The following is a 16382-nucleotide window of genomic DNA, read 5'->3' on the forward strand; positions in this document are numbered from 1 at the left end:
TACAGGGACTTTGGGGTGGGACTTGCAGGACTGATCATCTCTGATTGGTGGAGTACAGGTGAGGCTTTCTCACACGTCAGCAGAATAATATGCCTCATCTATTTTAGACCTCTGAGGAAACTCAGACGACAATGGTCCCTTAAAGAGAAGCTCCTTGGACTTAGAGTCTCGGGTACTTTTGGTGGAAATGCAACGACAGCTAATCAAAGAGGTGTTATGTTTGAGAGGAGAGGAAAGCCCTTCTACCTGCTAGCATCTCTTGAAAATGTGCAATCCTGCCGTTCCCCCGAGGCACACCAGCTGTCACAGATGGTACCCAGGAGGTGCAAAGAGGCAGGCACACACGCGTCTGAGAGACTGCTGACAATCTACATATACTGCTCAAAGAGAACATCAGCAGAAGGAAGAGTGAAAGATTTAAACATAACCTCTTCCAGGTAAGGTGCGCCGCATCAGTTGGCACGTGGCGATGAAGCAAGGTAAAAAGAGAGCCGGCTTCTTTCCACCTCAAACTCTGGCTTTAAGTTCAACATATCTCGCTAACACGTTGATCTCTCTCGCTAACACGATCTGTCTCGCTAACACGTTGATCTCTCTCGCTAACACGTTGATCTGTCTCGCTAACACGTTGATCTCTCTCACTAACACGATCTCTCTCGCTAACACGATCTGTCTCGCTAACACGTTGATCTCTCTTGCTAACACATTGATCTCTCTCGCTAACACGTTGATCTCTCTCGCTAACATGTTGATCTGTCTCGCTAACACATTGATCTCTCTCGCTAACACGTTGATCTCTCTCGCTAACACGATCTGTCTCGCTAACACGTTGATCTCTCTCGCTAACACGATCTGTCTCACTAACACGTTGATCTGTCTCGCTAACATGTTGATCTCTCTCGCTAACACGTTGATCTCTCTCGCTAACACGATCTGTCTCGCTAACACGTTGATCTCTCTCGCTAACACGATCTGTCTCACTAACACGTTGATCTGTCTCGCTAACACATTGATCTCTCTCGCTAACACGTTGATCTCTCTCGCTAACACGTTGATCTCTCTCGCTAACACGATCTCTCTCGCTAACATGTTGATCTGTCTCGCTAACACGTTGATCTCTCTCGCTAACACGTTGATCTCTCTCACTAACACGTTGATCTCTCTCGCTAACACGATCTGTCTCGCTAACACATTGATCTCTCTCGCTAACACGATCTGTCTCGCTAACACATTGATCTCTCTCGCTAACACGATCTGTCTCGCTAACACGTTGATCTCGCTTCGCAGTTCGCCCCTCTGGAGAATATTTCTGCCTGAATGAGTCGTCTGCTGTTTGAATAATCTGCTGATTGGTTTCCAGCTTCCAGTGTTTGCAGGACGTCTGATTTCACATTTCAAGCTCTGCCAGCATGACCTCTGACAGTCTGAACTTCCTGTTGGACTGTCTGAACCTTTTATTGTTCATCAACACGAGAATCACATCGAACATCATGTGAACATCATGTGAACATCATGTGAACATCGTGATGAAACAGAGAAAGTCTCTGCTGGGAGGCTTCTGCTCACCGAAGTGTGCCGGGAGAATTTCTTCACACAGAAATCATCAGTACGTGCCCCAGTGCTCCCAGTGCTCCCAGTGTGTGTGTGTGTGTGTGTTTGTCTTTAAATATAAAACTCTGCTCATGAAGGGAAACTAAGAGCGAGGGAAAGGTCACATATAAGCTGCAGCCTGTAACTGCTCTGTAACCTTCACGCTGTCTGCGTTTCATCGGAGTTTCATTTGTTATTTTGTTTGAATGTCGTTGTGATGCTCTCCTCTGCCTGAACTTTAAACTGCCTGTGTTTCAAATGAGCGTCAAAGTATTAAAGTTCAAATCTGTTGTGGCTGTACTTCAGTAGAGTTTGTAGTTTGGTACTTTTTGATGAGAAAACTGGTTCTTTTAATTCTCCCAGTTTGTGTCCGCTGCTCGCTCGTCCTGCAGAGACGGTGGCGAGTTAACAGAACGTTTTCTGCCTCATGGATTTGGACTGACGTTTGTTTTAGATAATATCTGTGTTTATTCAGATCGTGATCAGGGAGAAGAGCCACGCAACCTGAAAACAGGTGACTTTCTCATTCATTAGGTCAGCCCTGAAAATCCTACTGCGTCGAATGCTCCGACGGCTGCAGCAGCAGGTCACACGCTGGTTACACCTGGCAGCTTCCAGGTGTGAACGGTGCCGAGTGTGAGCGGTGCCCAGTGTGAGCGGTGCCGAGTGTGAACGGTGCCGAGTGTGAGCGGTGCCCAGTGTGAGCGGTGCCGAGTGTGAGCGGTGCCGAGTGTGAACGGTGCCTAGTGTAAATGGTGCCGAGTGTGAGCGGTGCCCAGTGTGAACGGTGCCTAGTGTAAATGGTGCCGAGTGTGAGCGGTGCCGAGTGTGAACGGTGCCGAGTGTGAGCGGTGCCCAGTGTGAACGGTGCCTAGTGTAAATGGTGCCGAGTGTGAGCGGTGCCGAGTGTGAACGGTGCCCAGTGTGAGCGGTGCCCAGTGTGAACGGTGCCCAGTGTGAACGGTGCCGAGTGTGAACGGTGCCCAGTGTGAACGGTGCCCAGTGTGAACGGTGCCCAGTGTGAACGGTGCCCAGTGTGAACACGGTGTTCCTGTCAGAAGAGCGCTCAGCGACAATTCACACAATATATTAATCTGAGTCCTTACGATAGAGATCCATTCATCTGTCTGTCTCTCTCCTCACCTGTCTGTCTCTCTTCTCACCTGTCTGTTTCGATACCAAACGATAGCCAATCAGGAAGCGAGCTGACTGAAGTAGGAAGCACAACAACCGCAGCCGTGGCGACAAAAGCAAACGTGCAGCATAAAGTAACATGTCCAGCCCACGTTCACGCCGCCTCCACCTCTTCTTCCTGCCCGTCGTCAGCCATGTTTGTTTACTCTAAAGTCTCGTTTGAGCGCCTGAGATTTGGTGAGATTTGCAGCTGTGAGAGTCGGACTCTGGTTGTCGGTGAATGAACCTGTTGGTGTGTGCTGTGCTGTTTGGGTCAGATCGCTGCTCTCCACACTACAGGAACTAAACTGTTCAGTCTGTGATTACCTGTCGTCATGTGTGGACTCTCATGATCTAATCATGAGTGGTTGTTTAAAAGGGGCGGAGTCTGCAGGGTATGACCAATCACAAACATGGATAAGTCTTATCGAGTATTTTATGAACTTAGAGCAAACTATATGAAAGAGAAATATGACTTAGATAAAAACATCTTCACAGGATAAAGAAACACAGGAAGGAGATTTATACTGTCACTGCTCCAGCATCAGAGGAGGCGTGACTTCATCTAATCGTGTCGTGTTTGAGTCTCATTCTTTGTGAAACAGGCTTCTTCCCTTAAATACATCCAAAAGAATCATTCAAAGTGCTCCCTTATCTTTGAAGGCTTCGGTGCTTCTGTCGGTCTCTGCTGTCGGCTGATTAAAAGTAGAAAGAATATTTAAAATCATACAGGAAAGACTAAAAGTTTGGTCTCTGAACACTTTTGACCTCCGCCCTCTCTCCATCAGCACAAATATCTGCATTAAGACACCTGATTGGTCAGTGGGCGGGGCTTCTAGATGTTTCAAACAGAGCAGGTTCAGTGTTCAGCGCACCATGGCCATGCCAGAGCTAAACCGCTGTTGTTACTGACAACCCAAAGTTGACCCTGAAGTTCCTCGCTAACTGCTAATCGCCGCCAACTGCTAATGGTCTCTAACTGCTAATCCTGCTTCCGAGTGCAGGCCTCTGGTCAGGTTCAAGAAGGGATGCTTTAATGTTTTAACTATTCTGAAAAGTTATTTAGTGAGAAAAAAAACAGCAAAATAGTTTAAACATGTTTAATTCCCTTTTTTCTCCACTTCTCTCGCCTCCTGGTGGGAAGTCTGCTCTGCTCAGATAACTCTCTCTGCTGCGGGGCTCCACTGCGAGCCTTCAGTGTGTCGAGAGGAAGACAAATGCAACAAAAGGTGATTAATAGACCTTAAAAAGCAGATTCGGTTTACTTGGACAGAAAGTTTCTTTATTGCGTCTCTCATTCAGACTGTTTGACGATTCAGAGCCAACAAGCGAACAGCTGCTGCACCTTTCCTTCTTGTTCTGCTAAAATATTGACTTGTTCTAAGAAGGGTGAAGTGCACATCCTTGTAAAAGATGTATTTCACGCTGCCTCCGCTGCTCTACCAGATAAAGATCCATACGTGCTGCTGTATTTATACACAGACGCTGCTCGCTGTATGTGAGGAGAGAGGCTCAGAATCAAAGCAAAGCGCCGAGACGAGATTCTGCAAAGATCCGAGGATTTGGGGAACCTACAAGCGGGTGCATATTTTTGTTCACACAGAACTTGGAGCTGCAGGGTACGTGATTTATCTCTCAGGTACGTGGTGCAGGTGTTACAGGATACAGAGCACCTGTGAAGAGCTGAGGGAATACACACAAAGGTGCACGGAGCGGAGGAATCACAGCAGCTAACACCGCGAGCCGTGTAGCTGCTGAAGTCGCTCCTGTTCACAAAACGTTACACAAACGTTTTAAGGTTGTGCCTTTAACAGGGCTCACTGCGGGGACATTTACCCTCCTCTCTTGTTTGATTCTTACCGTAAACACTGTCTCTGACGGAGTGAACTCGGATCTGTAACCGAGGAGATTTGTGTTGTTGCAGGGAGATAATGAAAGATACGGAGGACACATTTCCACCTTTGAAAGTGCCCCTCTCTGCTCCTGAGGGAAGCTAAGCTAACAGCCGCTGTATGAAGCTTCAGGTCAGAGTTCATTTTAACCTCACAGAGTAATATGTGCTCTGCAAACATGGGTCATACAAGTCAAGCTTGGACTGCGGGATGTGTGTGGTGAGAGGGCTGTTTGCAGAGGGGCAGTTAAAGTCTTGAGGGTCCGTATGAGCAAATATACTTTCAAGTTTGAGAGAGAAATCTGGAATCTTCAGCAGCTTTTATTTGACAACAAACATCTCTTCTTTAAACTGACAATCTCAAAGTTTTGTTCTCATGGGCGCCATCTAATGGTGATATACGGTAATTGCAGGAGCACACGTCCCAATGCAACCAGACGTCCACGGTCGGCTCCGGTTGTAACTCTTGATTTTCCTGGCTGACGGTCGCTTTCCTTTTCAGACTGTTTGCTTCATCTGAGCGTCGAGTTTGTTTCTTCTTCTTTGGATTTTCACTTCTTGTTGAAGTTGTATCTGTAGTCATCCATCTTTTCTTTGTTTGTTCAGCCATAGTAGATTACTGTTTACTCGCAACACTTGCAGAGAGCGGGAAAGCAGCCGCTTAGCTCCGCCTACCCTCTCTGGCAGACCAACCACTGCTGGCTGATGGAAAACGCGTCACTAACTGGGCGCCGCCACAGACACCCAGCCCATAATAATACTATATACTGCAGATGCAAAGGCTTTCATCAGTGGGCCATAGGCTCAGTCACCATGTGTGACCTCATTCAGAGAGAGAGAGAGACTTACAGACATTTATTTACATGAACAAGTTTGAGTTTGTTACTTTAAAGCTGCAGGAGGTACGATGGAGAAGAGAGCAGACCTTGCTCCAAAATTTCAAGATCACAGCCTCCAGGCCCCTCCCCCTCTCTCTCTGCGGCGCTCAGTCCTGCCTCGTAAACCCTCCTGCAGAGGAGGCTGTCATGCACACACAGGCTAGTAACCACGGCGACTGAAGGAACCAGATATACACTATGTAAAAACTTGAAATGGCAACAATCACAGCCGTTGCAGAAACACATCAAACCAGCGGACATGAGTGTTTCTGCAGTGACGGTAATCTACAGCTAATTCTATTCAGCAGAGCCAGCAGCGCTTCGTTTGCTAACAGAGAACCTTTTGTTTGAAGCCTGTTTTTAGCTGCACACATTTAGCATCCCGATTCATTTCACCGTTACAATGAATTACAGATGAGCCTTGTTAACCAACCCAGTGCTAGCTTTAGCAGATACCGTAAGGTTTGCTAACCCCCTACTCTACTCCAGCTCCACCCCCTCATCCAAATATGGTCACTTCCGGGTCCGGAAAACAAAGTGGTGACTGCCAACATGAAAAACTCAACACTTTACAATAGAAGGCCACAAAGCAGTGGCTTAATTGGCTCCCTCTGGTTTTTATTTACAGTCATTGGTTTGCATATGAACTCTGGGGCCGACGAGCTCCCTGCAGCGTGGAGCATGGCGATCTCGTGCTCACACTGACAGTCTGTGTGTCTCATGTGCGATAAAATGTTTCCTGTTATGACAGTTTTTGTCTCCTGCACAGAAAAGTCCAAAAACTAAAAAAACAACAACAAGTACCCAAACAAACAGAAGCCGTGAGAGGTCACAGCTGACGGCCGAGCCAAGCTCCGGCTCTAATGGCCAAAATTAACACTGAGTGCCAGCGGCTCAAAGAGCAGCCAAAACTGCTGCCGGGGCCCGAGCCAGTAAACAAGAGGAAAAAGTCAATTACTGGCTCTTATTTAGCTGTGCCTGGAGAGGGGAGAGAAAGGCATTTAATGCCCTCTTGAAGATAAGACTAATCCTGAGTTTGAAAAGGAGGCAGAAGTTTGTGAGGTGATGGGGAGGAGCGCGCAGACAGGTCAGAGCAGATGTCTTGGGAGGAAGTAATAAGCTTTACCTGCAGCTTTTCTAAACTCAGGTAACATGTCGAAACAAAAGCACCTGAATCAAGCTGTTCATCATGTTCTCACGCCTTATAAACAACCCTCACAGTATGTAGAGAGGGATTTCCACTCTCTGCTGATGGACCTGATGCTCAGCTGTCTCAGTCCTAAGGAGGTAACTGAGTTAAGGTAACTGTAATGTACTCATGTAAAGACAAACTAACCAATCAAGGCAGACCAGCAACTCCTCCTCAAAGTAAAATCAGTGTTTTTCTGAATGGAGTCTGGTGTGTGTGCAGAGAGCGATGTAACGTCTGTGTGTGGTTAAAACAATCATCTTCCTCTGTAACAAAAAGGTCTATCTCTGTAGGGATCCTTTCTGTCATGTTGTCACACACTTAGAAGAACAGTCTGAGCCTGTCAGTGGAAACAACAAGAACTTTTAGAGGACGACCTTTGATACATTTGCAGGCATTAAAGTCTTGTAGCGTCTAACAGCTGAGGGGATTTACTGAACAAATAAGAGATAATTTCAACAACAGGGCTCATGTTTAAAAAACTACAGAATTCCCCTTTAAATGTAAGTAAAAGAAAACAAGGTGTGATGATGATAAAAGAAGAAAAGCTCTCTGGTGTGCAGCAGGAGACAAAAGGAGGAGACGATCAGAGTCAGAGGCTAAGCGTCTCCTCCTCGCGTCTCTTTGCCGTTTGTCAGATTAGTGTTCGGTCTCACACCAGCCACACACGAATCTGTTGTGACGGGCTGCCAGAGAGCATTCCCTCTGAAACACACACTGCAGCTACACAGGCCTGCGAGTGTGACGAGGACGTAAACACAGCTGAAACACCATCAGCAAACATTTATGTTGCAGATTAGATTTACACTTATTACGCTGTTCTCACAGGACTGCCGGAACAGAGGGGGCTCAATTACACCGTCTCTTTACTGAAGTGCCCAAACACAGACTCTGGTAAAAGCAGAAGAACTAATTGATCTGCTTTTCTGCAGTAACGTGGGAAAGTTCAGGCTCTCAGACGTGCTCACAGTTTAAAGTAAAAAGAAGCCCTCCATCGCTTTGGCAAAGTTAGAGTCTCACACGTGCATCCCTAATTGCATGCTCGTGGTTCTCTCAAGTCGACAGAACATTACATAACATTAGGTCACATATAAACACTCAGCGTCCCTGAAACTGCATCAAAGGATTAAAGGACGAGTAAAACAGGATCATTCAGCTCCAACAGGCAGAGAAGTGGAGCACAGAGGCAGAGCAGCCTCATGAACAACATGCTCCTTGTTTGGGGTTCAGGCTGCTTTTTTTGCACAGGTTAATTTAAGTTTCTTTGTCACATTAAAAGCATCAGTACCGTACACGATGAACGGTGCAGAATGCCGATCTCCTGTGAGGAGCACGAGGTGACTGTTCATAATCGACTCCTGCTTGTTCCTGAACAGAGCAAAAATAAACTGTGTGCAACACGAGCCAACAGGCGGAGAGACAGCTGTACATTTCACACCGTGATATCAAATGTCACAAATAGAGTGGTATAAAGCGTCTGCTCGGAGTCACACACATTCGTCTTTGTTCACACGCTCCTCTCAGGTCTCAGCCGTGAAACGCTGCCCACCTCTCCGACGTTTCAGAGAGACAATTTGTCCTTTCACTTCCTGGTGTCTGTGTGCAGGAGGACATCCATCCTGGCGGATACTGATCATGTTTTAAACATAGAGCCAGATTAAAATGCTGCTATCTCCTTCGCACACATGGGTACACTGAACCCACCGGCTCTGTGCTCGAAACAAAGAGGATGGAGAGGAGGAGGAGGAGGAGGAGGAGGGGGAGCTGATGTGTAGGCAGGCTTCTATCCTCAGTAAACTCTCCGCAGTTCATTTCGTCTGCGCCTGCAGTCAGACCTCGAGTCCCGTTCTCTGAACCGCAGAGGAGAAGTTTGTTCGGTTTCACACAGTTTGTGAAGCGAAGCCTGAAAATAAAAAGTCTCACGGGGTCGCAGGAGATTCTGCCGTCCTGCGAGGAAGAGGAGTCAAAACGCGTCTCCTCACCTCCTCGCTGGGGGAACACTTATTATCCCCAGAACTCATCTGTTAATGTGGATCACTTTTAAATAGAAAGACTTTATGTGTTATTATATTGATCTGTTCAGTGTCTGTAAAGACAGAGATCTGAAAACAGCAACATGAAAAGTTAAAGGGATGTTACAACAGAATAGAGAAGGGAAAGGTGATGAAAGATGAGCACAGTAAAAGAGATAAATAACATGTAAAGAGTAAATAAATATTAATATATAAATACAGATTAAAGCAATAAATAAATTCAAATCTAAATTAAAAAGACGACGTCTCTTAAAAGCAGCCGATGAAAACAGGGTTCAGTTGAACACTTGAGATTCAGGTGTTCAGACTGAAACTCTCTCATGTCTGTACAGTAAATATGAAGCTACTGCTAGCAGCTGATTAGCTTAGCTTAGCATCGACTGGAAAGCAGGCTAGCTGTGTCCAAATGGCTCCTGCAGAGTAGTGAGGTCGCTCGGTGTAAAAGCTGCAAAATGACAGAAATAACCAGGTTTGAATCAGATCAATATCATAAATGTGACACTGATTTTTACGATACGCTCTGGACAGCTCCGATCTCAGCCCTGTAAACTACTTCCTGTTTGGCTGCATGCTGCAGGAGATCTGAGTCCTGGGAGCTATAATTAATGATAATTATTGATATTTAATGATAATTAATTAATGATATTTAATGATATTTAATGATATGTGACACAGATGAGTCCGACCAGAGATAATGATGTTCAAACGGAGGACTAACACTTTGAGTTAAACATCTCGGCGGTATGAGAGGGTCAATATCCTCCTAGTTTCTACCTTTGGTGGTTGTACCGGATGATGTGAAGTTCGTTATGTAATAACAACTTGGAACATTTGTGTCTCATTGTCTCTGCAAAGGTTCGAACAAATGTCTTACACAACAAGAATGAGTCCTTTTGTTGTGGTTGTAAACAGTCTGTTGGTTTACAGTTCATCAGATCTGTGGATGGATGAGACTCAGCAGGTGTCTTCTTCAAACTGTCTGTCATGTCTGTCCGTCAGTCACACTCTCTCTCTCTCTCTCTCTCTCTCTCTCTGTCTCTCTCTGTCTCTCTCTCTCTCTCTCCCCCTCTCTCCCTCTCTCTCTCTCTGTCTCTCTCTCTCTCTCTCTCTCTCTCTGTCTCTCTCTGTCTCTCTCTGTCTCTCTCTGTCTCTCTCTCTCTCTCTCCCCCTCTCTCCCTCTCTCTCTCTCTCTCTCTGTCCCTCTCTCCCTCTCTCTCTCTCTCTCTCGCTCTCTCCCTCTCTCTCGCTCTCTGCCTCTCGCTCTCTCTCTCTGTCCCTCTCTCTCTCTCTCTCTCTCTCTGTCCCTCTCTCTCTCTCTCTCTCTCTCTGTCCCTCTCTCTCTCTCGCTCTCTCCCTCTCTCCCTCTCTCCCTTTCGCTCTCTCCCTCTCTCCCTCTCTCTCTCTCTCGCTCTCTGCCTCTCGCTCTCTCTCTCTGTCCCTCTCTCTGTCCCTCTCTCTGTCCCTCTCTCTCTCCCTCTCTCTCTCCCTCTCTCTCTCTCTCTCTGTCCCTCTCTCTGTCCCTCTCTCTGTCCCTCTCTCTCTCTCGCTCTCTCCCTCTCTCTCTCTCGCGCTCTCTGCCTCTCGCTCTCTCTCTCTGTCCCTCTCTCTGTCCCTCTCTCTCTCCCTCTCTCCCTCTCTCTCTCTCTCGCTCTCTGCCTCTCGCTCTCTCTCTCTGTCCCTCTCTCTCTCCCTCTCTCTCTCTCTCTCTCTCTCTCTCCCTCTCTCTCCCTCTCTCTCCTGCAGCAGACCTGTGTTCAGCTCTTGTCTGCGTTAACATGACAAACAGCAGTTGTGTGTATTTTGTCTGAAAAGAAGACAAAGGCAGTGTGACCTCTTCAGTTTGGATCAGAACCTCAGCGGAGACTTGAAATGATTGATTTGTGATCACACGCAGCCTGAAAACGTCTTTCTGCCTGTTTTCGACATGAACTGAAATCAGTGCGTGTGCACAGAAACCTGGTGTCTGCCTACATGAGGAGTTTGTCCTTCCTCTCACTGCAGACATTTCCATACGACCCAGACAACAGACTGTCAACAAGAGGCTCATGCAAGCTGTGATATCTGCCTGTCAGAGCAGACTCAGGGGCAAACAAACCCTGTCTTTCACAGCCCCCCCCCCCGCAGGTTTACTGTTTGTTTATAAACAACATTAGACAGTCGGACTGTTGTGTTCCCACGATTATAAAAACTTTAATCGTATCATAAAGTTTTATTACCATCCATCAAATCAAAGCGAGCAGGGACGACGTTAAGTTAAGGAGCGCTGGTGTGCCGATGAAATCCAGATTATAGCAGACTGTAGGGACTCTTCAACAGCAGGAATATCATCTACATCCCTGGTTCTCAACTGGTGGGTCGGGACCCAAAAGTGGCTCGCGGAGCTGTTTTCAGTTGGTCTCGGAGGTGTGCTCTTTGCTGCGCTTTTATTTTGAAGAACACGGGGACACTCCATGTATCCACTGATTGGGTAATCACAGCTACAGTCTTCAAACCCGATGAGCCCGACAGCCGCTGTATTTCTGTTGCAGTTTTCAAGTTAAATAAAAGGCTGTTCACTGAGTGGATGTTCTTCTTGTGCACCGCTGCCTGTTTGTCAGTTTGGCTGAACTACACACTGTGCTGTTTCCAAACTCACAGATTTTAATTAGAGACATTTGAGTGGTTAAACAATCGGGGTCGTGATTCGTCATTAAGGAGGTGGTGGTGGGTCCTGAGGCCAGACCAGGTGAGAACACTGCTCGATTAACCACGACAGCAGACCGTGGGTCCTACAGGAGTTTAAAGGGACAGTCTGACTGTATAAGTTTCTCTTAAATGCTCAAACTGATGCCACTCTCATGTATGTAAGGTGCAAATGAAGCTTTAGCCAGCAGCTAGCTTAGCTCAGCATACAGAAAGCAGCTAGCCAACACACAACTACACTTGTGTGTTTGCGTCAGTCTCATTAACACTATGAGGAGAACGTGTCTGTTAACACTGATCAAAATATAATAGATGGAGCGTTCATTAAATAGAAAGCTCAGACTTCTGACTTTCACATCGTCACGCTTTATGTTTGTTCGTGAGTTAATCTAACGGTGCCATGATCGTACCTTAACTTGCTCTCTTCAAAGCCACCACACTCCACTCAGAACGGAAGCAGCTGGTCTACCTCGGCCTCAATTGGTTGATTGTTTATGTATTTGTCAAACACAATATCTGTGAAACACACAATATGAAAATCAACTGAGGCAGCAGCAGAGCAGCAGCTCCTGTGCTCTGTGAGCTTAAATCAGTGTTTTGTCAATGGAGTCTGGTGTGTTTGCAGAGAGCGATGTAACGTCTGTGTGTGGTTAAAACAATCATCTTCCTCTGTAACAAAAAGGTCTATCTCTGTAGGGATCCTTTCTGTCATGTTGTCACACACTTAGAATAACAATCTGAGCCTGTCAGTGGAAACAACAAGAACTTTTAGTGGACGACCTTTGACCCATCAAGGATTATGTTGCAGCCATTACAGCCTGTTTCACTGCTGCAGGATGAACACATCTACTGGAGACACTCACACACTGTTTGTACCTTTAAGTAATTTAGATCCAAAAATATGTAAAAGTAGAGCCCATGTTTGAAATACCAGAATTCCTCTCTCCTGGATGAAAGAACAGTGAAACGTGTGTCAGACCTGAGCTCATCAGATTCGTATCATCGGCTCAAGATGAACAAAATGCTGATCAGATGAAACCTCTCTTTGTTAGAACAACAGAACCGTACTGACTGCTTTATTCATGCTAATGACAGCGTTCAGATGGAGGTGCACAGTTTAGTCAGACAACTCAGAGCGCGGCCGTCTTCTCCAACAGAGACGTTTAAAGAGGAGTTTAATCTGCTTTTGTTGTGCCACTTCTGTAGAAATGAAGATATTTGACTTCAAATGAAAGAGCAGCCAAATCAGATTTTCTCCTTGAGGATCAGAGCCCTCCTGCACACATATAAAGCCTCTGTAAGTCTGTTGCCCTTGTATTGTTGTAACATCTCTTTTCTTCTTCTTAAAAACTTTAATTCACTAACACTCTTAAAAGACACACGAATGCCAGGAGCCTGATGAAGATGCAGACAAGAAGAGGAGCTCAGTGTGAGCGTAACCTTGGATCTGCCTTTAGGGCCCGTCTTTAGTGCACGCCTACACTCTGTCCCCGTCGATGTGCTCTGTGATACCGTCTGTCCCCTCGTTTTTGACACATGATTTATGGAAATGAACATTTTCGAGCTATAAAGAGGTAGGAGAGGACGCTGGGCCGTGACGGGCACTGTGGGTTACTCAGGTATGAGGGCAAGAGACCCATTCAATCAGAGGGTACACGAGAAGAAAAGGTGAGAGGGAGAGAGTTTGGCTTTTATGACGAGAGTCAAGACCAGATGAATCTGCAGGAAAGGCTCAAGTATTACCTGGCCTCAGTTTCTGGGGTAATTTGATTAAACACAGTTTAAAAACCAATCCTGTGTTGGGTAATATTTTAACATATTTAGTAAACTCCGTGTTTTTCTGAATGGAGTCTGGTGTGTGTGCAGAGAGCGATGTAACGTCTGTGTGTGGTTACAACAATCATCTTCCTCTGTAACAAAAAGGTCTATCTCTGTAGGGATCCTTTCTGTCATGTTGTCACACACTTAGAAGAACAATCAACAAGAACTTTTAGTGGACGACCTTTGACCCATCAAGGATTATGTTGCAGCCATTACAGCCTGTTTCACTGCTGCAGGATGAACACATCTACTGGAGACATTCAGACACTGTTTGTTTCTTTAAGTAATTTAGATCTTAAAATATTTAATAACCGGCAGTGAGAGAAGCATTAGTCCCACTGTCTCTAAAACATTGATGTGTTATGATGGCTATCATGAGTTAGCTTGACTTAGCTTGGATGCTTTGTATTGTTTCTCGTTGGTTTTTTGATTGTTGACTCAAACTTTCTTGTGTCGCTTATTAAAATGTGTCATCTGCTCATGTGTGTCTCAACCTGTAATCACACGGACATTCGCTGAGCGAGGCAGAGGCCACAGCCCTGCTGACCTCTGACACGGTGACTCTCAGAGGTTTGTGGTGACTCCCTGACATCTCACCACAACATCCAGCAGCTCGCAGAGCAAACACGTAGCTAATGGAAGTCTAGAGAGGTCTGAGCCTGTCAGTGGGAAAAAAGCTCTGTAAGTGGATGATCAGGGGGCGCCTCCAAGGGTTACGTTGCAGCCATCACAGCCTGTTTCACTGCTGCAGGATGAACACATCTACTGGGACAATAATAACACTTTTTATACCTATTCAACATTTAGACCCCAAAATATGTTTAAAGAAATCAAACCCAGGTTTGAAAACACGGGAATTTAAAGGAGGAGTCCACTCTTATGTCTGTGCAGTAGATATAAAGCTGGAGCTAAGAGGTAGTTAGCTTAGCTTAGCATAAAGACTGGAAAAGGGGGAAACAGCTAGCCTGCCCCATCTAAAGAAACAAAATCCACCAACCAGCATCCATCATATTCCCCAATTAACATGATGTGGCAGTTGCTTAATTTGCACAAAAACTGAGTGAGGTTTGGTAACACTGCTTATCTTTGACCTTACGTGTGGATAAGGAATCTACAGGTTACCATTTGTTCCTTAAACTTGCACTGTGCACAAAACCTGATACAATTCATTCATCAAACACAACAGCGTGCAGCTCCAAAGAGTTTAACAGTCTTACATAACATTCACCGAACAAAGATGAGATTCAGTCCTCTGCCACCAAATGTAGAAGTCTCTCTCTTCGCCTTCCTAAATAAAACATCGTGTTCCCCAAAGCCAGACACCATCTGACTGCCGCTCATCTCTGAGCGTCTCAGGACACACAGTTCTTTATCCTCATGCATGTGGCAAAAATGTAATCAAACCCCAGAAAGACGGACAAAGATAACTGCAGACACAGCAGAGAAGAAGAAGAAGATGATATATGATCATCAACAAAAGACTCCTGTGAGGTTTTGTGTCTCTCTGGAAACCATGCAATGAGTAAGAGGGAAAGTTCTGTCTGATGATGGAGGAAAACTCACACAGCAGAGCGGGTCACAATAAAGAACAGGTTTGTAATTGAACGTACCGCTGATGGTGGCTCTCTTCGGCAGGATGGTGATGGCGCCCACAGCAGCGTCCTCCAGCTGGTGGATGGGACTGTTCTTCGCCCCCCAGCTGTCTGAGCCGATCCACAGGAAGTGACCCACCTGGTCCGCTCGCTTACTGGCGTTCAGGATCCCCCTGGAGTCAAACACACACCATCACTGAGTCACATGAAGAGTGTGTGTATGTGTGTGTATGTGTGTGTGTGTGTGTGTGTGTGTCACTCATTAAAACTTCACAGAGAGTTTGTTGTCATGGTAAGGAACTGAACGCGTCTCGTGTTTTTAACAGTGTTAAGGCGAGTTCAGACCAAAAGCAAAGGAACTTTTCCCGATGTTCGATTAAAAAAAGTCGACATAAAGATCCCAATTCATTCAAAATTGGCGTATTGTGGTGAGTTCAGTTAGAGACTGAATTCCTGTGACTCTGTCCCAAAAAAGGATAACTGATGAGATTCTCCTGTAGCATCAGAAACGGCCAAACCAAACCCCATTCAAAAAACAGTCATTTTAAAGTAGTGTTCTCGTCGTCCTGCAGACAGACCTGACAGGGCATGAACTCAGACTCTTTACAGACCTGCATCATGATGTCGTTATTTCAGCATCCTCTCAGCCTGTTTATTGTCACTATTTCTCATTGTCAAACTAATTGTCTTCACTGTTGGTCTGACCGCAGCTCTAGTCTGCTTGCTTGCAACTCATGATCTTCTGATTCTGCCTCCCTCAGTAATCTCTGCGTCTTTTACAAACTCATGATGCGCACACACCTCTTGACATCGTTGACATGTGATAGGTAAGTGTTCGACATTATCACAGCAGTCAGTTTGAGAGGATGAGAAAAAAACACAGTTACAGTTTAGGCTTTTATTTTGAAAATCTTCTAACAGTCTCTAAAAGTTACTTGGGCACCTTCTTGGCGAGAGTCCCTCTTTGTTATTGAACTGATACAGCCGAGGGGAACAGTTGATTACGAGCATTCATTAATGGAACCTGTATGTCTTTCATTATAAAGCTGTGTTTAAAAGTTGTGCGTCAATTCAAAGTTAGACATGGAGTTGATTTTCAGTGTTAACAGTCACCTCTGGAGCAACAAGAAGCCAGCCGAGTTCATCTACCTACCACCGTCCTGGACACTGTCCAACACAGGTGTGTGTATAAAGTGTGCTGTTTACCTGATGTCCTCGTCCGAGGCGAACAGGATGACGGCCCGGGCGTACCGAGTGTCCAGCAGTAGGTGGATGATTTTGTCGAAGTCGGAGGGTTTGTGGTCGTGCGGGATCTTCAGTGACTGAGCGATGCAGATCCCACCTGAGGAGACACAGAAGGTTCATGTGTTCAGACAATCACAGGACGTGCTGCTTCCTGAACGGGAGCGTCTCCTGATGAAAAGGAGTTTTTCAGCTCAGGACACAGAAAAAGGTAAAACCCAGTTATTTGTTGATGTTATCCTCCATGACGTTAACCTTTAAGAAACAGGTTCAGAGTTCCTGCTAAAGGTT

The 16382-nt window shown here is 45.9% G+C and overlaps 1 protein-coding gene across 1 annotated transcript in view; it reads right to left on the reverse strand.

Annotated features, from left to right (window-relative positions):
• grm7 (glutamate metabotropic receptor 7) overlaps positions 1-16382 on the reverse strand; it is a 269504-nt gene that overhangs the window by 127453 nt on the left and 125669 nt on the right. The window contains exons 3-4 of the mRNA XM_069677516.1: positions 16056-16191; positions 14868-15022 (exon numbers count right to left, since the gene is read on the reverse strand). Coding sequence (XP_069533617.1) covers positions 14868-15022; positions 16056-16191 — 291 coding nt within the window. The remainder of the gene's footprint in view (positions 1-14867; positions 15023-16055; positions 16192-16382) is intronic.

Source organism: Semicossyphus pulcher, unplaced genomic scaffold (genome assembly GCF_022749685.1).
Source record: "Semicossyphus pulcher isolate SPU_LCO1_2020_fin unplaced genomic scaffold, fSemPul1.0.p SCAF_3, whole genome shotgun sequence".
Classification (NCBI taxonomy): Eukaryota; Metazoa; Chordata; class Actinopteri; order Labriformes; family Labridae; genus Semicossyphus; species Semicossyphus pulcher.